Source organism: Balaenoptera ricei, chromosome 16 (assembly GCF_028023285.1).
Source record: "Balaenoptera ricei isolate mBalRic1 chromosome 16, mBalRic1.hap2, whole genome shotgun sequence".
NCBI classification, from domain to species: Eukaryota; Metazoa; Chordata; class Mammalia; order Artiodactyla; family Balaenopteridae; genus Balaenoptera; species Balaenoptera ricei.
Window position 1 is genome coordinate 64,926,711 of NC_082654.1, and position 25,531 is coordinate 64,952,241.

The 25,531-nt window shown below is 46.6% G+C and overlaps 1 protein-coding gene across 1 annotated transcript in view; it reads right to left on the reverse strand.

Annotated features, from left to right (window-relative positions):
- Positions 1-25,531, reverse strand: part of HK1 (hexokinase 1) — a 71,088-nt gene that overhangs the window by 24,790 nt on the left and 20,767 nt on the right. The window contains exons 3-7 of the mRNA XM_059899099.1: positions 16,139-16,287; positions 10,424-10,543; positions 6,707-6,802; positions 5,990-6,089; positions 5,693-5,876 (exon numbers count right to left, since the gene is read on the reverse strand). Coding sequence (XP_059755082.1) covers positions 5,693-5,876; positions 5,990-6,089; positions 6,707-6,802; positions 10,424-10,543; positions 16,139-16,287 — 649 coding nt within the window. The remainder of the gene's footprint in view (positions 1-5,692; positions 5,877-5,989; positions 6,090-6,706; positions 6,803-10,423; positions 10,544-16,138; positions 16,288-25,531) is intronic.

A 25,531-nucleotide genomic window follows, 5' to 3' on the forward strand; every position in this document is an offset into this window, starting at 1 on the left:
CAGGCCCAGGAGCCAGGGGTGCTGCTGGGACCTGAGCACGCGGCCCTCCCTAGCCCCAAAACAAGGTGCAGAGAAACACTAGTTCTCATTGTTCTGCTCTGGACAGGACCAGACAAGACCTCCCCAGCCACAGCTGTGTTGAGGATCCCTGGCAGGAGAGCACCCTTCTGAGTCCTAGCTGCCCTGCCCAGTTGCTGCCCCAAACACCTGTGGGAACAGCCTCTGTGCAGCCTAATCTGGAGACTCAGAGCAGACAGAAGCCAGACTGCCTGGGCTTAATCCCAGCCCTGACACTTACTGTGCTACTTACCTCTCTGGGCCTCAGTTTCTTTACCTGTTTAATGGGCCTCATGGCAGGGCCTACCCTTAAGGTTGCTGTATGGAGGATAGGGATTGATATAGGTAAAGTGCTACGGTGCCTGATTAATGAGTGCTGTGGCCCTGGCTATGTGTCTCATACTTAACTAAGCACCTTATATGTATTAACTTATTTCATCCTCATTACAACCCTATGAGATAGACATTATCATTATCCCCATTCCACAGATAAGAAAACTGAGGCATAGTAGGATGAATTGGGAGATTGGGATTGACATATATATATTAATATGTATAAAATAGATAACTAATAAGAACCTGCTGTATAAAAAAATAAATTAAATAAAATTCAAAAAAAAAGTATTCATAACATGTTTACAGAAAATTTAAAAAAAAAGAAAACTGAGGCATAGAGAGGTTACATAATTTGCCCATCATCACAGGGCTGATAAGTGGCAAATCCACATTTTTAATCCAGTTAAATCCAGCCCCAGATTCTATGCTCTAATCACTGTGCTGTTCTGCCTCTCATAGACCGTATCATTAAATGTTACCTGTATTACTGTCACGCTAGCAGCCACTAGCCCCACCCCTAACCCAGCCTATGCTTGTTCACCTCCACCTCACTTCCTCTAGGTAGTCTGCCCCCCTGTTGGGCAAGTATGACAATAGGAAGATTCTTCCCCCTTCAGATGAACAAAACTCAGCCTCCTGCCTGGCACCCCTCTACCCACTGCTTTTTGCTCTGCCATCTGGAGACACTCAGAATGATCTGCTCCCCTTTCTACACGATGGTGTCTTAGACACATAGATACTGCCATCCCCCTTTCCAGATAAAGGAAGCCTGAGGCCAGGAGCCTGTCCTTTCTCAGTCCCCAGAGTCCCTGTCAGAGCAGCAGAACGAGGAAACAGCACTTCTCATGAGCCTCCAGTGAAACCAAGCGAGTCGTGATCTGCTTCTCAGCAGTCGGATGACTACAACCACAGGCCGGTGGGCAGCACCGCGGTGTTGCAACCTCACTGCCTGCTGGTGGGCACAGGCCTGGGGGAGACTGGGAAGGGTTGGGGGGGGACCATATTCAGACAGGGGAGCAAGGGCTTGCACGCCAATCAGGAGTTCCCTTGGCAGCCAGGGTCTGCTCCGACAGGCAGCGCAGGGACAGAGAAGGAGGGTGAGGTCTGTGGCCACCTAATGAGGATTAGAGCTGCTGAGAGATTCCATGGAGCAGGCAGAGCCGCAGTAAGTAAGCAGGTGTTTGGGGGATGACTTGAAAAGAAGTGGAGTTACTCCACCACCATTCAGGCCAAAGAATTTTCCAGACCAAACCTTCCTGCTGTTACGATCACTGCTACTGCTGTTTTGTGGGGCGGTGTCTCCTTTGTTTTGAAAGATGTGAGAAGGAATCACAGATGGGATTCAAAATTCCAGACAAAACAGAGAAAAAGAGCCAGAGGCCCAAGAAGACAGGAAGAGGAGACAGAGAATTTAAAATGAAAGAAGGTAGGGCTGACATCTAAAGTAGGAGACAGGTATGGGACCAAAACAACAAAGGCCCAGGACGGTGGGGGACAGGGAGGAAGGCCATGTCTGATCCCTTTTAGAGAGAGACCTTCTAGCTTGGGGGCTAGGGTGGGGTTCCTGAATACTCAGGGCCGTTCCCCCGCGGTCCTGAAGCAGCAATCACCAGTGAAGGCAGGAGCCACTGTGCCACTACCCCTCCTGTCAGCCATGTATGGTCAGTACTCAGTAAATGCAAACTTCAGTCAAAACAGATGAGGGGGTGCGTAGTGGGCTGGAGCTCACCTGGGCACAGAGCCTTTACAAAGAGCTAACACACCTATGTTTTCAACCCTGGTTAAAAACTGGAATCACTTTTAGGCTCCTGAAGACAGGCCTCAGCCCAGGCCAAATGAATCAGAATTGGGAGGGAAGGCTGGTAGGGCGGGAGGATGCCTGGGCAACAGTATGCTTTTTAAAGGGCTCTATGTAATTCTTCTTTATTATTTTATTTTATTTTTATTTTTTTGGCCGCACCACGTGGCTTGTGGGATCTTAGTTCCGCGACCAGGGATTGAACCTGGGCCCTCAGCAGTGAAAGCACAGAATCCTAACCACTGGACCACCAGGGAATTCCCCTTTTTTAAAAAAATTATTTTTTTTAAGGTAATTTTAATGAAAGACATTCCTCTAGGGGACTTCCCTAGCAGTCCAGTGGTTAGGACACCATGCTTCCACTGCCGGGGGGGGGGGGGGCGGTGAGGGGGGGCGGCGCAGGTTCAATCCCTGGTCGGGGAACTAAGATCCTGCATGCCATGTGCCGCGGCCTAAAAAAAAAAAAGAAAGAAAAGAAAAACATTTCTCTACAAGGTTAATAGAATGAAAGCTCCATGAAAACACGTTGTATGTGTGATTTGGTTTTTGTTCCTTTCAGTCTATTTTGTCACTTCCATATCCACAGTGCCTAGAGCAGAACCTTGAGGATAGTATGCCCTTGGTAAATATTTTTTTAATTAATGTCAAAGGCAGAGAAACAGATGTTGATATAGATTATTTGTTTGGGGGTTACCTTCCTATTTGAGCAGTGGTGCCATTGATCAAGATGGCTCAGGATAAACTATTTATGTAACAATAACTTGGTAATAGTTTGTCAATGCTTACCAGATACCAGGTATTGCTAAATGTTTTACATTCCTTAGATTATATGATCCCCAAACATCCATATGATATAACTGTATTATTTCTATTCATTTTAAAGATAAATGAACTGAGGCTTAAAGGGGCTAATTAATACATCAGATGCCAAAACTAAATGTATGATAGAAACAGAATCTGAACTTACAGAGACTTACGTAGACTTTATTACATAGACCAGGACCTAAGATATACTTGGGTTACAAAATAAATAAAGAAAATTATCATAAGAAGTAGAAAGCCTAAATACATAAAGAAGCATGTACTATAAGTTTTAAAAATGTTAAAAAATTAAAATAAAAAAATCTATTCCTGAAAAAAAAAGAAAGAAAGAAAGAAAAACATTCCTCTAGACCATCCTTGATGATTTTTGTTCATAAGTGATGAGATGCCTCTTAGACATTCTGGAAGTTCACTATGAAAAACATGTACTTTCCAACAGGACAGAAAACCTCAAACTTAACCCAGATTAAACCTCAACAAAGAGCCTTGGGCCAGCTTTGTCCTATCCCTGTATCCTAGTGCCTTAATTTCCCCATCAGTCAAATGAAGCAAACACCTTTCCCTTGTACACGGAAAACAAACAGGCTTTGAAGAACTTGGCATTGCACAGAAGACATAGGGAAGATGCCCCAAATCAGGCAGAAATCTAAGAGACCAGGTAAATTTACTTTGGCAAAAGACTCTCTGGCCAATAGCTTATTTCTAGGAATATATGATACAACTCAAGCATCTGTCATCTCTTTGGAACTGTTCCTACCAAGACCTGACCTATGGTAATCAGTAAGCAGGGAAGCATATTGGAGATGGACATTACCCCACCCTTCTTACTCTTTTATCCATTTACCTGTTTAGCCACCCACCCATTTCCCAGTCATTCAGCCACACCTCTCACCCACCATCCATCTTCCACTCCCCCATCCATCCATCCACCCATCCTTGCACCCATCCCCTACCCATCCACCATTCCAAGAATGTTTACTGCAAGCCAACTGTGAGCCCAGTTCACAGTTCAGCCTGAGGATATGGTTCAGCCCTTTAGAGAAATTCAGAACTACGTCAAAATGGAGCGCAGAGAATCCAGGTTTCCACCCAAGCCATGTAGGATCCCTACACTGAGGCTAAGGAAACAGACAAGGGCCTGGGCCATATCTGCTCAGTTATCACAGGTAACTGCCCTACCTGCTCTGCTGAGAAGGGTGACTTCTGATTAAGTGATCGATAGTAACTACAGGTACATAATTTCTTATCTGAAACCCCTGGGTTCATATGTGCTTGGGAACGTGGACATCTGAGGATTTTAGAGATGTAATATGTTACACATGCCACATAGTACAGAATAATCCCAGAGGGGCCTGAGGCAGTAGTATAATCAAGCATAGATCTCCACTGACATGTATAAACAGGCACAGTAAATAGTTTCATGTCAGCTGGGGTCAGGTTTTAGAATTGGGGGGTAGGTCAATAGATTGAGGGGAAAAAATCTTTGGCTATCAGAGCTGGGGCTCTTTATTACCAAGCTGGTTGGTGCTTCGGCATGCAAAGCAGATATTCGACGCTGGGCCTAAGAACTCAGAATTCTCTCCGTGAGAGACCTCATTTATTCACTACCACAACTCCCAGTGGAGGGGGGCTGGCCATTTATGCAATTCCATTAACTCAGGTGGAAAGCCCAATTGCCATCCTGGGTAATAGGTAAAATAGGTTTCCAAATGACGAATCAACTCCCTGACAGTGCCTCTCCAACATAGGATAAGGGCTGTTAAGCCAACAGGGTCAATGAACATCTCCCAGCGGGCTGACAGCATCCAACTCCAGGATAAGGCTGCTGGGAGGTCGATCAAAGAGAGCTGGCGGCACGCTAGCATCACAGAGAAATATGAGTGTGCACTTCGGGAAACAAGTAGCTCAAAGGAAGCAATGCCCACACCAGCCTGAATAATATCACTCATACTTCTGTAGCCAGAGTTCCCCAAGGCCAAAACCCACTTGCCCAAGAAGCCTGATGTGATGTTCTTTATCAGCTCTGACCCATCTGCCTATACATGACATGGAAGAAGGTCTCACCAAGGTCTGCACGACTCACATGGCTCTCACCCACTCCTCTGCATGACAGGTATTTGCATGTGTGACTTCCCTCCCCAACTAGACCTTAAGTCCTAGAAGGGAAGGTGCTGCTTTGTATCCCTGGAGCGTAGCACAGAGCTGGCACATCCTAAGTGTTCAAGAAATGTGTGCTGAATGAACGGATGGCCCCTCCCACCCTGAAGAGCAACCCTAGTGAGGACAGCATATGGAAACGCTTTTAAACCTTAGCTTTGTGCTAATGACTCTGTGCTTTTCATTTTCAAAATGTTTTACAAGGACACAATCACAGTGCAATTAAACAAAGAGAAAATCATTTAAAATATGCTTTTTGATCCCTGGTCGGGGAATTAAGATCCCACAACCCACACCGTGTAGCCAAAAAAATTAAAAAATAAAAATAAAATAAAATACGCTTTTAAAGCTGCAGACTTCACAGCTGTGTATCTCTCCAAAGAAGTGAGAGATAACGCACACTTGATGGGCTTTTCCTTTTCTGATCACCTGGCTTCCTACCCCTCCCACCTCCCACCCCAAATCTTCCGTTAAGTGTCCCCTAAGTTCTCTATATGACTAGTTAGAAAGGGTGGGACTCACAGCTGCTTCCCAGGGTTGAGTGAGCCGCGGTCAATCTCCCGGTCGAACTCGGTGCGGATGTCCTCCAGGGCCCCGTCGTCCCCAAAGGCCCCCCACTCGGTGTTGATGCACATCCTCCCCTCGTCGCCTTCCACCAGGTCGATGTGCCTCAGTTCCTCCATGTAGCACGCGTTGGTGCCCGTGCCTTGGAGAGAGAGACGAGATCAGAAGCTGTGACCGCATGCAGTCATGAGAGAGGAGGCGGTGCCTTCTGGAAACACCGGCTTCAGGAAGGGACGAGGACACGGTGGGCGTTACCAATGATGAGGCCGACTTCACACTGCTGGTCGTCGTAGCCACAGGTCATCATGGTCCCCACAGTGTCGTTCACCACAGCCACAACGTTGGCGTCATAGTCCTTGGGGGAGAAAAGGGGGTGTCACCGTCCACTCACACGTGGAGCAGAGATCACAAGCTTCAAGACAGCCTGGCGGGAGGGCTCCTATTTTCACAGCCGCCACTGCCCCCGTGGGCGGTGCTGCTTTCATTACTGCTGGCACTCAAATTCACTGGATTAGAGCGCAGTGATCACTCTGTGGAGACGGCAAGGTGCCCTTCATTATCTGGCTTAAGATTCCTTTCAGAATGGATTTTACTCACAGAGCCACAGCCCTGTGCAAACCACCCCACTGCATCCATGTGCCTTCTGCACTTGATGCAACGCCGGCCTGCTGCACTCGACCATGCCAGCCCCCTGCACAGCTGCCCTCCTGTTGGAAGGAGGCCATCCCCTGCCCAAGGGCTTGGCTCTTTGGGGCAGCACCTCGGACAGCTCTGCTTTGAACCAGCCCCGACCTTCCAGACCCTGAACTCTCACCACTCACCTGCCTGGGTCTTCAAGGACTGCCCTCCCCCCAACCATGTGATGGCTCAGGCCATGCACTACTGTCCCCTGAAAGAGCCTTGGTCACACAGCCTTCTCCCCACACTCCCCCACCTCCGGGTAGTCAAGGCAAGTGGCCAGTGAGAAGTTACCCCGCGCTTTTTGATGGCTTTCTCAAGCAGCTTCACCACATCCGTTCCCTCCACTCCACTCGCTTTAAATCTCTTTGTCCAGGTGATCAGGATGGCCTGCAAAGGAGAGTAGATGGGGTTGGAAGAGGGCTGGGAGGCCTCCAGAACCCCCAGGTCCCTGGGGGTTCTGCTCAAGGACAGTGACAGAAGCAGAGGCCCAGAGGGGACAAGAGGTTCACTCCAGATCACACTGGGTAACAGAGCCAGACTCTGTCCTATCTCCTGTTTATCCGTCCACACAATGGATTTCTCTGGGGGCTGCCATGGGGAAAAACCCTGCAGCTCATGCTCAAATACAGCCAGTGGCTGGCCAGTGCCGTGGTGTCACATGGCACGCAAATCTAACTGATGTCAACTGCACAGCCAGACTTCATTTAAAAAGAGAACAAGACTGTCATACAGAGTGAAGTAAGTCAGAAAGAGAAAAACAAATACAGTATGCTAACACATATATATGGAATCTAAGGGAAAAAAAAAAAAAAAGGTCATGAAGAACCTAGTGGCAAGACAAGAATAAAGACACAGTCCTACTAGAGAATGGACTTGAGGATATGGGGAGGGGGAGGGGTAAGATGTGACATGGTGAGAGAGTGGCATGGACATATATACACTACCAAACGTAAAATAGATAGCTAGTGGGAAGCAGCCACATAGCACAGGGAGATCAGCTCAGGGAGATCAGCTCGGTGCTTTGTGACCACCTAGAGGGGTGGGATAGGGAGGGTGGGAGGGAGGGAGACGCAAGAGGGAAGAGATATGGGAACATATGTATATGTATAACTGATTCACTTTGTTATAAAGCAGAAACTAACACACCATTGTAAAGCAATTATAGTCCAATAAAGATGTTAAAAAAAAAAAAAAATGAAAAGGCAACCTACTGAATGGGAAAAGGTATTTGCAAATGATATATCCCATAAGGGGTTAATATCCAAAATATACAAAGAACTCATACAACTGAGTATAAAAAAAATCCCTCAAAACAAAAAAACTGTCTGATTAAATAATGGGTATAGGACCTGAAGAGACATTTTTCCAAGGAAGACATACAGATGGCCAACAGACACATGAAAATATGCTCAATATCACTAATTATCAGGGATATGAAAATCAAAACCAAAGTGAGATATCACCTCACACCTTTCAAAATGGCTATTATCCAAAAAACAACAAATAACAATTGTTTGAGACGTCATGGAGAAAAGGAAACCCTTGTACATGTTTGTGGGCATGCATATTGGTGCAGCCACTATGGAAAACAGTACGGAGGTTCCTCAAAAAACTGAAAATAGAACTACCATACAATCCACCATTTCCACTTCTGTGCATTTACATGAAGACAATGAAAACACTAAATCAAAGAGATATATGTACACTTGGGTTCATTGCAGCACTATTTACAAAAGCCAAGATATAGAAGCCACCTGTGTCCATCAATGAATGTATAAAGAAGATGTTTTATAAATATTCAAAACCAAGCAGGACCCTATGGGGCCTTCCTAGGACAGACCTCCTAGGCCTTCCCTGAATTCCAAACAATAAATTTAATCAGAGAAGTGGGAAAATGCAGAAACAAAGAAAAATAGTCAAGCAAGACGAAATAATATCAGTTTAGCCATTACACAAATTCAAGGACATTTAGTTCCTTTTCAAGGGCTATAGATAATATTCTGAGCCAAATTCTTTGATCCTTTTTGCAGATATTGAAACCACCACCAGGTGGAAGAAGTTAACTGTATGCTGCTCACAAGCACATTAGACCCAAGACTGGTTGGAACCAGAAGGTTGATGATGTTGACTCCCCATTATCTCACTACCAACCAATCAGCAGACCTTCCATGAGCTGGTCACTCACCCTGCAACCCTATTCCTCACCCTATCTTTAAAAAAACCTTTCCCTGAAAGCCACTGGGGAGTGCTAGCTGCCTGGACTCCTTGCTTGGTACCCTGCAATAAATGCTGCACTTTCCTTCACCACAAAAAAAAAAAAAAAAAAAAAGAGAACAAGAGAAATGCCGTTATTACCTGATCACCTTTCTGCACTTTCAAACCAGACCTTGGTTTCCACAGTCCCAATGAACTTTTGTCAGAGCCAAATTGGGAAGGGAAACAAAATGCTAAGATAATTTTTGGCTACTGAACTTCTAAGAGCCACGTCCTGAGATTAAAGGATAACACTGACTATGTATGATTCATGCGTCTTCCCCAAGTTTGGAACTTAACTGCCATTTGTAAGCGGTGACACTGCAATTTATACAATATGATCCATTTCTGTGTGTATATTAATGGAGAAACATTAAGGACAGACAACCAATGGTTATTCACTTGGGAATGTAGAAGGGTAGGAATTTTTACTTTTTGCTTTACACCTTTATATTATTTCAATTGTTTTACATATTGCATCTGTATTTTTTTTTTTAATCAAGGATACTAGAAAAGAAAAAAAATTGTTCTACTTGACTCTGCCTCCGGATGGAGGAAGTCACTATAAACGCGGCAGGGTTGGGAGGGGCTGCTGTTCAGGCCCTGTAGCCTCCGGGGTGACGCAGCGATGGGGAGCTTTTCCACACTGGGCTGCCCCGCGCTCTGAAAGCCACACAGCCTGCAGGATGCACCGGGAATGGCAAGCAGCAGCCTGCAGCCGAGCCAGGCATTCCAAAAGCCCCTGGACACTCTGTTTTCTTCCCTTCAACCCTCAGGCCTCCAAAACCCTCGGAGAACATGGTATTGTGGAAAGAACGTGGGTTGGAAATCAGGAGATTGATCCTATTCCCACCACTTCTGCCCATTTCCTTGTGGGCAGTTTCCCCAACTCCTCTGAGGCCCACTTTGCTCATCTGTGGAAAAAGGCAGCTGGTCTAGATTTGGACAACCTTGAAGGTCCCGGGCACCCTTGAGGAGTGGGCACAGGCCTCCGGATGGGTAATTAGAGCCTGTGATCCACTGGCTTCCTGGCAGGAAGCATGCCCAGTTTAGGAAGCCCTCTCCGGATGGGAATCAAGGCTGGCAGGTGGGGGGCACACTTTTGGCTCCTTCTCTGCCAGGCACATCTGCCCTGCCCTGCGGGGCTTTTGTGCCCCTGAGGACGTTCCCTCTCCACTTCTGCAATGCCTCCTTCCCTGAAAGACTGCACCTCCGGGGGGCAGGCCACGTCTGCGTGCAGCTCTTTCCCAGGGCCTAGCCCAGCCCACACAGGGATGGCACTCGGGCCACAGCCACTGATGAACAAGCATACAGCCAGCACTGTCGCTTCATTCCCAGGCCATCTCCCACCTCTCCTTGTGGGAGGAGGGGTGTCTCACCCTGTCTCTGCCCAGGGGGTGTGGCTATCGAGCCTCAGTTCTCAAAAGCAAGGGAAACTCGTACCAACAGCAGGCCTTGTGAAAGGTCACTAAACCTACTTTGTTTTCCTTCACTTGCTTGAGTTTAAGAAATGGTCCTCTCTACCTAATGGCCACAAATACCATGATTCGTCTCCCAAAATACGTATATAATTAAAGCAATTAGAAAATAAACATGATTGTCATGACCTTACATTAATTTCTACAAATATTTCTAAAAAATACAAGATACACAAGCCATCCTGTAAGCAAAAGGGAAAAGTAGTCAAGGGAAAGGGTTCGTTAGCATTTCCCCTATGGGGCTTCTGTGGAGCACTATGATCCCAGAATGTCTTACCTCGTCTATTTTGGATTGCCGGCAAGGGAAAGAAAACGTGAATCCGACAGGTAGTTTCTTGTCCTTGATTTTTTTTTTCTCCATGAAGTCTCCCAGGCAATCAGCGACATGATCAAAAAGCTGGAGGAAGCACAGGAGAGCAGTCAGGAGGGAGGAAGGGGACTTAGCATTTCAGGAAAAATGTGAACAATTCTCTGCCCCACACAGAAAGGAGCACGGCTACCCCAGCTGCCCATACCCAAGGCACCCAGTGGCCCTGCATGAAAAGCCATGCTGGGGACTTCCACTGCAGGGGGCGCAGGTTCAACCCCTGGTGGGGGAGCTAAGATCCTGCATGCCTCACGGCACGGCCAAAGTAAAAAGAAAAGCCATGCTGTGTGTGACTGGCAAAGAAGAGTCCCTTGAAAAGAGCCTGCTTCATGGGCCACCACGGCCTAGGAAGCCTTTTAAAGGCCTCCCACAGAACTGGCCTCTCAGTGGTCACTAAGATGTATTATCTGGGTACTGAGGAAATGTAAAAATAAGAGAAAATCAGCTCATCCTCCATAACACACAGGCCATAGATCACCAGCAGCCACCCAGGTGGAGTGGCCATTTGGCCCCTTCTCTGTATCTCTATCTCCATCTCTATCTCCCTCGCTCTGTCAATTCCAGAAGCTCCGCGTAATACATATATATTCCTAGCCTCTAGCCCACTTGCGTGATTTCAGAATCTTCAGGTTAACAAATTTTTACTTTTTACTCAAGTATAATATGCATGCAAAAAAGTGCAGACATCCTAAGTATAGGGTTCACTGAATTCTCACAAGCTGCACCCACCTGTGTCACCAGCACCCAGATCGAGAAACACAATGTTATCAGCACCCAGACACCCACCTCGTGCAGCCACTGCTGCTGCCACCCAACCCCACAAGGGCAATCGGCAGCCACTCTGACTTCAGCCACCCTCGATTAGTTTTGCCTGGTTGTCTACTACGTATAAATGGAACAACAGTGTGCACTCGTTGGTGTCTGCCTTCTTTTCCTCTACACTATGTGTGTGTCATCCACGTTGTGTGTCTCTGTAGATTGTTGATTCTCACTGCCGCACAGTATTCTATGGTGTGACTATACCACAATTTATTTAGTGGATTGCAGTTTAAGTTTGCCAGCTCCACAACATGTGGCCGGGATATGTATACGTATCTTAGACTCCACTAGGAAGAACCCAGAACGCTGTTTCCCTAGCCTCTGCGTGAATACTGTCAATGACGGGACACTCACCACCTCTAAGGCAACCTTTTGGATCTCTCCAATACCTCCCCTCTTCTCTAAAATGTATCCAGAACCGAATATAATATTTTATATGTGTTCTGACCAAGAGGAAAGCTTAGTTGAACTAAGAACCTCCCTTTCCCTTGGCTCTATACCTCTATTAATGTAACCAAAGCATATATATGCTCTTTCGGCAACCATATGCCACAGACCAGGTAACCTCTCTGGTTTTTTTCACATGGCTGTCATCTAACACAGACCACTAGACCTCCTTGTATATGGGACTGACACAGCTAATGGAGCTCCTCAAAGCCCAGAGAAGGCAGTGTTGGCAGAGCCAAACCACAGGGTCACAGGAAGCAACCCCAGCCCATGTTCCCAGACAAGGTCATCTGCCTGAAGGCTTTATTTGCAGGGTATCCTATTTTTCCCCCCATATTAAACTTATAGTTTTATTCAGGCTCGATTTTAACAAAAGTGTCAGGGAGAGAGCCCACAGTAAAGAGTGAAGCCCATGGGGGTAGGTCCCTCCCAGATGCCTGAGGAGGGGGCAGGTCCCCTCCCCTCTCCCTCTCTTCGCTCCGCATCTAAAGGGATTTGGGGAGAAACACAGGGGAGGGGGCTGGTCCCCAGTCTGTGCGGGTATGTTTTGGATAAAGGGCTATGGAGGAATAAGGGACCAGCCCAGGGAGGAGCGGGGGAAGGGCACAAGGACCACCTGCCAGAATCCACAGCTTTCTGATTCCAGCCTGAATTCAAAAACAAAACAAAACTAGACCACAAGCAGCACCCACTCCCTCTCCCCGACCAGGGCTGTAGTTCGAGGGGAGAAGAGGAGGCCTCTTCACCGAGGTCGTGGTTCACTCACTCCTGGCCAATCTGCCGGGGCCCCCTGACAGACTGAGGGGGTAGAGGAAACCAAAACAAAACGTCAGATAAACTATATAGGAGGAGTCCAGCCAAGGGCCAGGCCAGAGCGGGGCCAGGCTGGGGGACGGGGGCCTCTGCGGGCTGGGGGATCACTGCCGCCCTCACAGCCACTGTGCAGGATCTCCTTGAGAGACCTAGCCCCATCTTTCCCCAGGTGTCCTTGACCCAGCTCTACAGTCTGACTATCCTGCCAAGGTAAATGAGAAGTTGTCAGTTTTGACTTGGGAGTCTCTGTCCCTGAGTCACTATTACTCAGGTCATGACTACAGCGGCGACTGACTAAGGAGACACATGACCACCTTCCCCGGAGGAGCCCAGCTAAACTTCCTGCGACCTACATTTCTGAGCAATATAAACCCATTACTAAGCCCGTCAGCTCGCCCCACGTCATTTGCACTTAGAAGCTCCAGGCTCCCAGGCCCTCAAGAGAGCTGGCTGGGTGGAAGGAAGGAAGGCAGGCTGTGGGCAGGAAGAGGCAGGGAGAGCTCAGCCGCAGAAGTGGATTCACAGGGCTGGGGCGCTGGAAGCAGCCCCCCGCCCCCATTCAAGCCAAACACACCCACCCCTTAGTGCTCTGCTAAGAAGGAAATGTCCCCAACCCAGGGGTGTTCCCCTAGGCTAACCCACGTCTGTGACCAGCCAGAAAGGGAAGTTATCCAGCCTCTCGGCACGCAAAATTTTAGTGTCTAAAAAACATTTTTTTTTCTTTCCTGACAACATGTACATTTATATAATTTAAATAAATTTAAATTATTTATTTAGTATTCAAAATTCCAAAAACTAAATAAGTGATGTTTTAAGAAGGTTGCATTTATGCTTCTGAAATTATTAAAGCTTAAAATTGCACTGAAACTTTCGAGATACCTTGTGTGTCTGTGTGTGTGTGTGTCTGCATCTGTGTGTGTGTGTGTGTGTGCTTATGTAGAGAAAGAGAGAAAGAAGGATAAAGCAAATAGTTAATTGGGAAATCTGGATAAGGGGTATAAAAAGCTCTTTGTGCTTATCTTAAAGCTTTTCTGTAAGTTTCAAATTATTTTGAATAAAAGGTTTAAAAATCTAGCAAAAATTCCTGTACATTACAGAAGATGAGATCACAACCCCAAGAATTCAGCACAATTCACAGTCTATAAGTATGAGTTGCTTCATGGGCAAAATGGGGCCCTTGGTTTACTAGAATATTCAATAGGTTGATAAGAGATCTCAGAAAAATGGACCACTAATACTTATTGCTAACCTCACACCAAACTTCTGGACAAGAGGTTACGGTTTCACCCCTATTTTTCTACTGCTAACCTTCTCCCTCAATCACTTGGACCTTCCTCCTTACCCACAGCCCTCACATTTCCACTCCATCAAACATTTTTAATAAAAATATAAATTAATTTTTTAATTAATTTAAAACAAAGACAAAACCTAGCCTATGAGTGTCCCATGTTGCTAAAACTATAACATCTGGAGCCAGACTGCCTGGGTTCAAATCCCAGCTCTATCGCTTATGTGCTGTGTGACCCAAGGGGCTGGTTACTTAACATCTAAGCCTCAATTTTCTCATCTGTGAAATGGGAATAATAATAATACCCACCCCATAGGGTTGTTGTGATGATTAAATGAGTTAATCCAAATAAAGTGCTTAGATCAGTGACATACATAACAAGCTCTATGTAAGTTTTTGCTATGACAATATAACATTATCGTTATCATCATCATCATCATCATCACCATCTTTTCTCTGCAGACTGCTTGAAAGGGACAGAGGAAGAAACAGCAGGAAACAAAGTGATCCCAGGGCTGGGAAGATGGGGACAGAGGCTGGAAGAGTCAAGGTCCCAGAGGCAGCAATAAGAAGAAAGTCACGGGACTTCCCTGGCGGTCCAGTGGTTAGGACTCCGCGCTTCCACTGCAGGGGGTGTGGGTTCGATCCCTGGTTGGGGGACTAAGATCCCACATGCCCCAACGTGGCCAAAAAAAAAAAAAAAAAAAAAGAAGAAAGTCACTGTGGAAGTGACGCAGGAAGTGTGCACCTGAGGTGGGAGGCATCCCTTAATTTATAAACCCTGCTCCTAAAAGGTCAGGCCAAAGCACACAGGAATGTCTGCAGCACAGGGTGTGAGTCCCAATGGTGAAGCAAGAGGCAGAGGTGGCTCGACCCAAAGACCATGGGGAACAGAGTGACAGGTCAGTACTTTTGGCAAATGGAGAGAGCAGGATGCCAACCAGAGGCTGCTGGCCACCTGCATAAAGGAACAATGCAGCAACCACTGGGCAGGACGAGGAGACCTACTTGCTGGCAGCCTTCATGTACACACTGGATGAATGAGCCAGTCTCTGAAGCCCAGTGATGGAGGGATAGGCAGGGCGACCTCCCGGCAGGGCCATCAGATGAGTGATGCACTCTTTCAGCAGCTGACTGAAAAGTGGCCCATCTGTCCTAGGGACAGTGTCCCCTTCAATGCTCACTGTGACATGGTCTGAAAAGCTCTGAACCCAACCCCCCCGGCAGTAGGTTAAAGGCCGGGATTAGCCCTTTTCTCTCGTAGAAGGAAAAGGCAGAGAGCTTGCATCAGGTCCCACCCACGTTAATTTAGGAACAAAGTGGAGCCAAGCGAAGGCTCTGGGTCTCATCTCAAAGTCCAGCCCAGAACCAATAAGTTTTCTGGAGAACTTAGTCATGAAGCTTGCCGTGAACACACCCTCCCTAAAGCAAATATTTGGCAAGCTCTGAATAATACATATCCTGACAAAGGCCATGACTCAAGAGGCGAGCTTCAAATGGGAGTGGCCAGAACACCTACAGGAAAGGGTGAGGAGTAGAACAGGACCCGGAAATGACTGAAAACCTGACCGGGGGCTGCCCATACCCTGATCACAGGGTCCTCAGTGAGCCTTCGGCCCATCACCCACCACGACCAGATGGGGAAGCAGGGAGGGTGGACAGGCCCTTCTGAGCATGCCCACAGCCTCGACCAGCAAAGGAAGGCAGCCCTTCCGTTGGCAGGGGTTACGAGTGTGAGAGGAAGGGATGGTGGCTTTCCAGGCAAGGCCTTGCCCTCGGTGCTTTCTGGGCCAAGGACTTGTAGAAGACTATTAAATCGGGTAGCCAGGAGCCCTTTATAATAGCCCTCGGGCTATGAGCTCAGATTCCTGCTGCCCCACAAGGTGACAGTCATAACCTATGAGGCCTGGGTCTTTGGTGAACTGGGTGAGGACGACAATGGCTTGGAAGAAGGGTTTTCACCCAAGGGCTCTGCTACCCCTCTGCTGGGGAACCAACCCCAGGATCCTTAGGGAATCGATGCATTTACCTGCTGGGCCTCCTCTTCGCACCCCTTACCTGAGAGTCCCAGCAGCCCCCTCCCATCCACCAGTTTACGCACATGGTGGGGTCTCTTCAGGCAGTCACACTCTTCCACCCAAGAGTCCTCCACTCGTGCCTAGGACGGACTCCCAGTGCTTTGGGGTCTGGTTCCTGGAGGTACCCTGGGGCCTGATGCTGGGGCCACAGGGGCTGATCAGAAGGGAGCAGGGACCCACCTGGCTTCCACTGCCGTGCATGATGTTCTCCGGGGTGTCGTAAACCTCGGACTCCATATGAACAGTCTGTTTTTGCTCATGATTCACTTGCACCCGCAGAATTCGAAAGGAAGACCCGCCAAGATCCAGGGCAATGAAATCTCCCTTTTCTGTTTAGGGAGACAACAGTATCACATCAGATTCAAGTGCTCCGGGAAAGTCTCATGCTCTGCCCGCTTCTCAACAGGGTCTGGCCCCACCGCACTGTGCTTTCGGCCAGAAGCAGGAGTCATTCAGACCCCATCGGACCACTGCCCCGCCTGGAAGAGTGGGCAAGAGAAACCCTCTCCCAGCCGGGCGTCCCTAGATAGACAGCTTCACACAGTCCTGCGCACTCCCGACTATAGGAGAATGGAAGTATGGACTTAAGTACCAAGCCCTACCCATCTTTCTCTAATTTCTTACCCTTTTTCACAAATGGCTATGTTATCCATAAAGACAAAAACAATATTTCAAGTCAGAGAAAACCCTACATCTGAGGTCCATTCCATGCCTTGGGTTCCTTCCCCATCAGCTCAGACACCAATTTCAGCTAGTCCAGAGCTCCACTGATTCCCTGGGGGATTTTTTTATTTTAATTGTGGTAAAATATACATAACATAAAATTTTCCACTGCAACCATTTCTAAGTGTACAGTTCACTGACACTAAATAAATTCACAATGTTGTACAACCATCACCACCATTCCCAAAATTTCTCATCATCCTAAACAGAACCTCTATAACCATTAAGCATTAACTCCCCATTTCCCCTGTCCCTAGTCCCAGGCAACCACGATTCTACTTTCTATCTCTATGAATTTGCCTATTCTAGGTATTTCATGTAAGCGGAATCATGCAGTATTTGTCCCTTTGTGTCTGGCTTATTTCACCTTGCATAGTCTCAAAGATTCATCCACGTTATAGCCTGTATCAGTAATTCACTCCTTTTTGAGGCTGGATGATACTCCATTGTACGTGTATCCATTCATCTGTTGCTGGACACTTGTGTTTTTCCACCCGGGGGATTTTTTTTTTTTTTTTAATAAATTTATTTGTTTTATTTTTGGCTGCGTTGGATCTTCGTTGCTGCGCACGGGCTTTCTCTAGTTGTGTCGAGCGGGGGCTACTCTTCGTTGTGGTGCGCAGGCTTCTCATTGCAGTGGTTTCTCTTGTTGCGGAGCACGGGCTCTGGCACACGGGCTTCAGTAGTTGTGGCTCGTGGGCTCTAGAGCACAGGCTCAGTAGTTGTGGCGCACGGGCTTAGTTGCTCCACAGCATGTGGGATCTTCCAGGACCAGGGCTCGAACCCGTGTCCCCTGCATTGGCAGGCGGATTCTTAACCACTGCGCCACCAGGGAAGCCCGCGGGGGATGTTTTTAACAGAAGTCTCTCTTGGTCAGATAGGAGTAAACTGGCTTGATACGGTTATATTCGTGAAGACCAATGTGTGCAGTGATTGGGGTGGACCTCAGTGGGACAGAGAAAGATGACAGGACCGTATGCCACGACCATGATACAGCACCAATGGAGGAGGCCATGATGGGCAAGATTCCAAACCATTAAGCCACTATCTAATATTCTTTACCCTAGTTACCCTCACTCATTCTCTTCCAAAATCAATTAAAATCTGTTAATTTTACTTCTGATGTTACATTCTCACTGTCTCACTATCTTTTCATTTTCTTGATGGTGACTTTTGAAGCATAAAAGGTTTTAATTTTGATGAAGTGCAACTTATCTACTTTTTTCTTCTGTTGTTAGTGCTTTTGGTGTTATTTCTAAAAATCCATTGCCAAATCCAAGGTCACAAAGATTAGCACCTATGTTTCCTTCTAAGAGTTTTATAGTTTTAGGTCATACATTTAGGTATTTGATCCATTTTGAGTTAATTTTTGTATATGATATGAGGTAGAGGTCCAACTTCATTCTTTTGCATGTGGATATCCACTGTCAAATTCCAGCACCATTTGTTGAAAAGATTACTCTTTCCCTCATTGGCACCCTTGTCAAAAATCAAGTGACTATAAATGTATGGGTATTTCTGGACTCCCCATTCTTTTTTCTCCAGTTTTATTGAGATGTAATTGACATAGTGAACTCTCAGTTTTGATCCACTGATCTATATGTCTAACCTTATGGCCGTACCACACTGTCTTGACTACTACTGCTTTGAAATTTTGAAACTGGGAAGTGAAAGTCCTCCAACTTTGTTCTTCTTTTTCAAGATGGTTTTGGCTATCCTGGGTCCCTTGAGCTCTTTAATTGTTTTCTTAAGTAGTGGTTGGCTTTTTTAAAAAAACAGCTTTTCTTTTATAAAGCTGACGCCATCTTTGTATTTGATTCTACCAAGCTTTAAGCTCCGACACACTGCTCTATTTCTGGAACTTAGAATGGTTGTTTGGCATACAGTAAGAACACAACAAATACTTGAACTAATGAGGGTGGAAAGGAATCAATGAATGAACCAAAGTCTTCTCACACTGAATTTCTGTTCTTACCCTCTCAAGCTCCTTGAGGGAAGAACCACAACTTAGGATTCTTTACATCTGCCCTTGGCACCCAGGACAGCTCAATAAATGCTTGGTAGCTGCTTGATCACAAGGGTTGGTGGCCCATTCATTCATTCAAGGCAGCCTTGCTTGTTGTTCATAAAACAGGAAGCAGTTATACCGCTGGTTGGTTGGTATTTTTTTTTTTAATAATAGCTTTATTGAGAAATAATTCACCTATCACATTTTAAAGTGTACACTTTGGTGGGTTTTAGTATATTTACAGAGTTGCGCAACCATCACCACTATCTAATTATAGAAATTTTCCGTCATCCCCAAAAGAAACTCCGTACCCATTTGCAGTCACTCCCCGTTTCTTCCCAAACCCCCTCATCCACCAACAACCACTAATCCATTGTCTGTCTCTAGAGATTTCCCTATTTTGGACATTTCATATCAGTGGACTACAATACGTGGCCCCCTGTGGTTGGCTTCTTTCATCTACCATGATGTTTTCAAGGCTCACCTATGTTGTAGCATGTATCAGTACCTCATTCCTTTTTACGACTGAGTTATATTCCACTGTATAGATATACCACATGATGCCACTGTTTTTGGGGGGGGTTTTTTGGCCGCACCATGTGACATGCAGAACCTTAGTTCCCCGACCAGGGATCAAACCCGTGCCCCCTGCAGTGGAAATGTGGAGTCCTAACCACTGGACCACCAAGGAATTCCCCATGATGACGTTGTTTTTAAATTGCTTCTATCGTGACTTCCCTGGTCGCGCAGTGGTTAAGAATCTGCCTGCCAATGCAGGGGACGCGGGTTCGAGCCCTGGTCCGGGAAGATCCCACGTGCCATGGAGCAACTAAGCCCGTGCGCCACAACTACTGAGCCTGTGCTCTAGAGCCCGCGAGCCACAACTGAAGCCCGCGCGCCTACAGCCTGTGTTCTGCAACAAGAGAAGCCACTGCAATGAGAAGCCCGCGCACCGCAACAAAGAGTAGCCCCCGCTCGCTGCAACTAGAGAAAGCCCGCGAAGACCCAACGCAGCCAAAAATAAATAAATAAGTTAATTAATTAAAACAAACAAACAAACAAAAACTGCTTCTATGGTCCAAAGGAAAGAGACCAAGGGAGAATGCTGGGAAGCAGGTGTCATAGCTTTGTAGGAAATTCTGACCCTGATGTTACAGGTTGTTCAAATCAGTTTAGGGTTTTCTTTGGGCTCCCATCAGAATTCTAACCCCTATGGTGCTTACACTACTACTCAGTTAAAAAATTGAATTTGGTATGAGGTGCTTCCTCTCAGGAGGAAGAATTACCAGAACACCAAAAGCACTTTATTTAACCATCATTCATTGAGCCTTTCTGTACTCCAGTCGCTAAGTACTTCATATGCCTCATTTTACTTTTAACCCTCTCCACCCAATGAAATAGGTACTATTATGATCCCCGTTCTACAGATGAGCAAGTAAAGGCTGGGAGGGATTAGGTAACTTGCCAAAGCACACGGCCAGTCAGTGGCAGAGCCAGAATTTGAATCCAAAGCCCAAATTCATAACCGTTGTATAAAACTGCCTCCTGGACAGACCTTGGGGACAAGGATCCCCAAGGACAGCATCAAAGTGAGACTTCAGCACATCAGGAACAGCTACATCTCTCTTTGGGGGTCTCGTCAACATCCACGATTCCTTGCAGCTTCTGACTCTGTTCTTTTGCTTTGATCTTTAATGAAGATAATGAAAACTCCTTCCGGTAAGCAACTATAAACCACTTGTGCATAGGGAAATAATAGGCACAAAAGCAAACACCGTGCTAGGATGAAAATATGGGTACTTTTTATTTTGTTAACAACATTTTAATTTAATTATTTACTGTTTTAATGGTTTTCAAAAAATAAAACCATTTATTTATTTCATGTTTTACACTGGCTTTCATCATAACTTAAAAACAATAGCTTGGGAAATTTTTCAGTTGCCAGCCCGGTCAAAAGTCTCATTTTCAGTTGAATGAAAGGCCTAAGTAAAAGGTTCTTGTGCTCAAGTTCCAGGTGATGGTCGGGCATCTCCTTCTTATTGGTGTCAGTGTCAACACACATCGGGTAAGAGCTTTCAGCCCTTCATGCAGAAAGGGATCAGGTTTCAAGCAGCACCTTTGCAGGACCCAGGCCTGAAGTTTTCAAGCAAGATAAGTGAAAATGGTCTCAGCTGCCTCTAGGTCGGGAAGGAACCTGGCCTTAGGGTGCATGGGGCTGGCCCACACTTCTGCAGCTCTGCAAGACCCCTGTCCCACCCCAGCTCTCCACTGCTCCCTTTTTTTTTTTTTTTTTTTTAACACAAACACAGGTCAGTAGGGTTCCAAGGAGTTAGGGTCAGAGAAGGAGACCAGAAAGGCGGCCTTAAGATGTCAGGACAACGTTAAATACTGCATACTCCACACACCTGCTAGTGGGAGTTGATGGGTTTGAGGGGGGCCTTTCCCTGAAGGCATTTTACAAGAGGTCACTGTTAAGCCCAGCGCAGTTCCTGATCTTTCCCTGAGCAGTGACCCTGATTCCAGGGTGTGCTTGTGATTGCTAAAAGAAATGGCAGTTGGCATCTCTTCTGTAAATCACATTTGCACCTCAGGAAATGCGAGACAAATATTAACTTACCTTCTCGGTTTATGGATAAGGAAGCTCCAACCAAACCAGGTGAATGACTTGCTCATAGTCACGCCTGTGGCAAGGCCAGGACCCTTCCCTTTCCTTAGTCACTCATGTACTTGCAAATACTGGGATGCTCCTAATTTTTTATGTATATATGGCTTATCTTCCTCAGTTGGATGATAAGCAATTTGAAGGCCAGGGCAATTTAACATGCTTACTTCCCTCCCCCAGTACTGAGTCCTGCAAATCAGTACGTGTTTGCTGCTAGTTTGATAAGAACTACCTGGGTTAAATGCATGGTCTGTTCAGTCCTATCCTCTGCCAGGCAAAGGACACCAAGGAACAACTTCTGGAAAGGGCAGCAAGATTTCCGGTAAGCTTTGTTTGCTGTCTAGCACCTCTTTAGATAACTACCCTTCCTGGTTTTCACCTGAGTTGGGGGTGGGGCTGACCACCCACTCCAGCTCCAGGGAACCAATGTGTGACCCAAGAGCACCCAGAGTCCCCCACTTTGGCCATCATGATTGGTTCAGGATGGGCAAGTGATCCACGTCAGCCAATCATTACCCTCTCCAAGACCACCTCTGGGACCTCTAGTTCTTAGGTGAGGTGTCAGCTAGGGCTGCCAGGGCTGTCTCTGCCACCATAAGGGAGAGGTGGCCTACGAATGAAGCCGACACAAAGACTGAAAGAATAAGAGACAGATGAGTCCCTGTCAACAGAAGCCAACTTACAACTCCATTTCCCAGTTATGTGAACCCAGAATTCCCTTTCTTGCTTATACAACTTTGAGTTAGATTTCTTTCAGCTACAACCAGAGGCTTCTGGGTTCAATATTCTTTATTAGGCAATGAGTCCCCCAAATACCAACTTGCCCTCCATAAAGGATCTATCCTCCCCTTTATGTCAGTTGGTTCCCCCATTCAGAGCTGTGGTGTCCAGTCACCCTGCTGCAGAGGCACCAGAGCTGCAGCCTATGGGCTCATCCACATTATGTGGGGATATTGGGGTGGGGATGAGACAGCCTGCCTCTGCTTCCCCCTTTTTCCTGCCTCCTCCCCCTGTAACATCACAGGGATGCCAGTGAATTCTGAAAAGCTCTGACTCTTTCCTCCAGGGCTAGACCTACACATTTAGGTCTGATGGGTGGGGGGTCCTTTGACTGGCGGCATCAGCTGGGAAGGGGCCTCTCGAAGAATTCTTACAAAGTCGGTTATTAAGTTACAATGATGATCAGGAGAACAATGACCCCCTGTAACTCTCAAGGTGGTTTGCAGTTTCCAAAGCACTGTCATCTGATCCTCTTGACAGCCTTGTAAGGCAGGCAGGGCAGGACGGTCACACCTATTTCACAGATGAGGAAATGGAGGCTTAGAGAGTTAAGTGACTTCTCCAAGGTCGCAGAGATAATAAGCAGCAGAGCCAGAGATGAATCCAGTGTTCTGGGTTTCTATTTTATTTTATTTTTTCCTTTAAATTCAAGTTCAGCTTCTTTTTGCAGCAGTTGGCTTCCCTCTAACTTCCTCTTCAAATCTTTGGCCTCAACCTTCCTGTTGGCCGCTGCTGAGACTTCATCCCACATTTCCCATTTCCACTGAAGCCAGAAGAACTGCTCTTCTAGAGAAGGCTCATTAAACAAAACATCTGAAGGGCCCCCGGCAACTCTCCACTTTCTAATGACAACCATTATTACCAGCAAATAATGGAAAACAAACACGGGGACAGATGTCTCTCTTGAGTCCAGACCTGCGCTGGAATACAGGGCAAACAAAAACTCTGCTTTCATGAAATGCCTACCTTTGCTCTGCTCCATGAATTAATTCTGTACATGAGACACAAAGCCTTCCCTCCTGTCTGCAATCCAGCTAGTTGATGAGAGTTTACACCTTCGTCAGAAACCCACCCAGAACGCTAGACATTCAGGAGATTTCATGGATGGAGAGAATTTCTGAGACAATCCAACCACCTTCCCAGATAAGGAAACAGGCAGAGAAAGGTAAGTGACCAGCCCAAATGCCGTGGAAAAAGGAAATATTTTCCTTCCTTTGGCTGGAAAGTAGTATACTTTAAGCCCCCAGAATTTAACTGTGACCACACTGCAAATCAAACATTTTTAACTTAACCTTTGAGCAAAGAGCCTGCTAGGAACCATGAAACAGAAACAAGGAAATGTTCAACTCAGTTTACCCTTGAGAAGCTTACGATCTAATTGGTATTTACGGATACAATATCCTGAGTGATAAATGACAAGAGGAGAAAAGAGGGGAGGTTTCACAAGTGAGACAAAGTGTTGGCCAGGACTTCTGAGGCAGGCTGGACGCAGCTAGGCACCTATCCCCGACTGGGCAGCTCTGAAGAGGGGTTTCTGTCTAACCAAGTCATCGGAGTAAAAAGGCTTCAATATCTTTCTTCTTTATATATTATTCATACCTTTCCCACTCCAGAAAGGATATGCAGCAGCTAAAAGCCACTTTAGGGTTTGTTTGTTTTTTTTTTAAACCTAGTGTGTAGATTACTGGAGAGCAGTTAAAGAAAAACCACTGCCCATAAAAATCGTCAAAAGGGGAAAAAATTAATAAAAATGGGCTGATAACATTTCCGAAAAATCAGTAGAGTTTCAAAACTCTGAGTCCAGTCATGAGGGTCAAGGTCAGCGGGAAAGGAAAGGTTTGTTTCTCCCTCTGACTTGGAAGTCACATCACCACTTGACGGGCGGGGGCATCTGTCAACCTCGGTAAGTCCAAGTTATCCTTTGGTGGTTTGGGATTACCACTAATTCTGTCTCTGACTAATTATACAGTTGAAGCAGTAATTAACATTGTGAAAAGGGACTAGCACCACGGTTTACTATGAAGGAGACCTACATTCCAGCTACCCCAGGGGACCTCCTGGTTGGAGGCACTTCCATCACAAAGGGGCAGGGGCCGGACTGGGGTCAGGGATCCAAGGCCTTGGTATCAATGTCATTGTCTGTGTGGGGCTGTAGCGACCATTCCGAGGGGAGTGTGGGCCCCTGGGCACATGACCTGAGCCCACCCGTGAATATTAGGAACAGTCATAGGGAGAAGAAGTATAGGGTGTATTACAGGTTGCACAGGGGCCCCCCCGCAAAAGATATGTGGAAGTCCTAACTCTGGGTATCTGTAAATGTGGCCTCATTAGGAAATAGGGTCTTTGCAGATGTAATCAAGTTAAGAGGAGGTCATGAGTGTGGGTCCTAATCTGACTGGTATCCTTCTAAGAGGAAAATGCCATGTGACAATAGAGACAGAGATTGGAGAGACGCTACTACACGCCAAGGAATGCCAAGGACTGACAGCCACCGCCAGAAGCTAGCAAAAGGCAAGGAAAGATTCAACCCAGTGTCTCAGAAGGAGCGTGGCCCTGCTGACACCTTGATTTTGGACTTCTAGCTTCCAGAACTGTGAGATAATTCACTCTGATTTAAAGCTACCCAGTTCGTGGTACTTTGTTACAGCAGCATGGGAAACTAACGCAGGGTAGAAGAAACAGTCACCAAGGAGCACAGAGGTGGGCAGGGTAGGGGAAGGCTGGGGGGCCCAGGGCCTCATGCATAGGAGGGTGGGTCCTTGTGGTTCAGGGCTTTGGTTCCTCCTCCTGCTCCTCCCCCCCTCCCCCTCCCCCTCCTCCTCTTTCTGTTCTCAGCACTGTTCTGGGCTCCCAAGAGGCCCTAAACATTTGGCCCCACCTACGCTGGAGATAAGAAAGGCTCAGAAGGAGGCATGGGGCCCAGGCTGCTGGCTCCAGTTTCACAAACCCTAGGACAGTGTTTCCCAACATGGGCAAATTACCACATATGTCATCACATTTAAGACACCACTGACTGCAGACACATCATTATTTTATGTAATACGAAAAGAGAAAAAAATACTGCCAATAATAACTTAAAGATGCAACTACTGTACAATGCATTGCTGATTTCAGAGGACTCAAACAAAAAGGTGTCTCAAAATAGATGAAATATAGTAATAGATGTTGGGGGGAAAGATCAAACAGGTTTGGGGAAAAGGCAGGTAGCCGGGTTAAACAGGTTTCTCTCCTGCAGGACTGCTCAGGGCCTTTAATAGGTTGGTGTCTGCTTTGAATCTCTAAGAGGGGGCTGCAGAATGTTGTCTTTCCCAAATGAGGATGAGTTTTGGGCCCTGTTTTAAAGAGTAACTAATGGGGACAAATGGCTAGATTACTAGCCATTTGTGTATGTGGATCACAC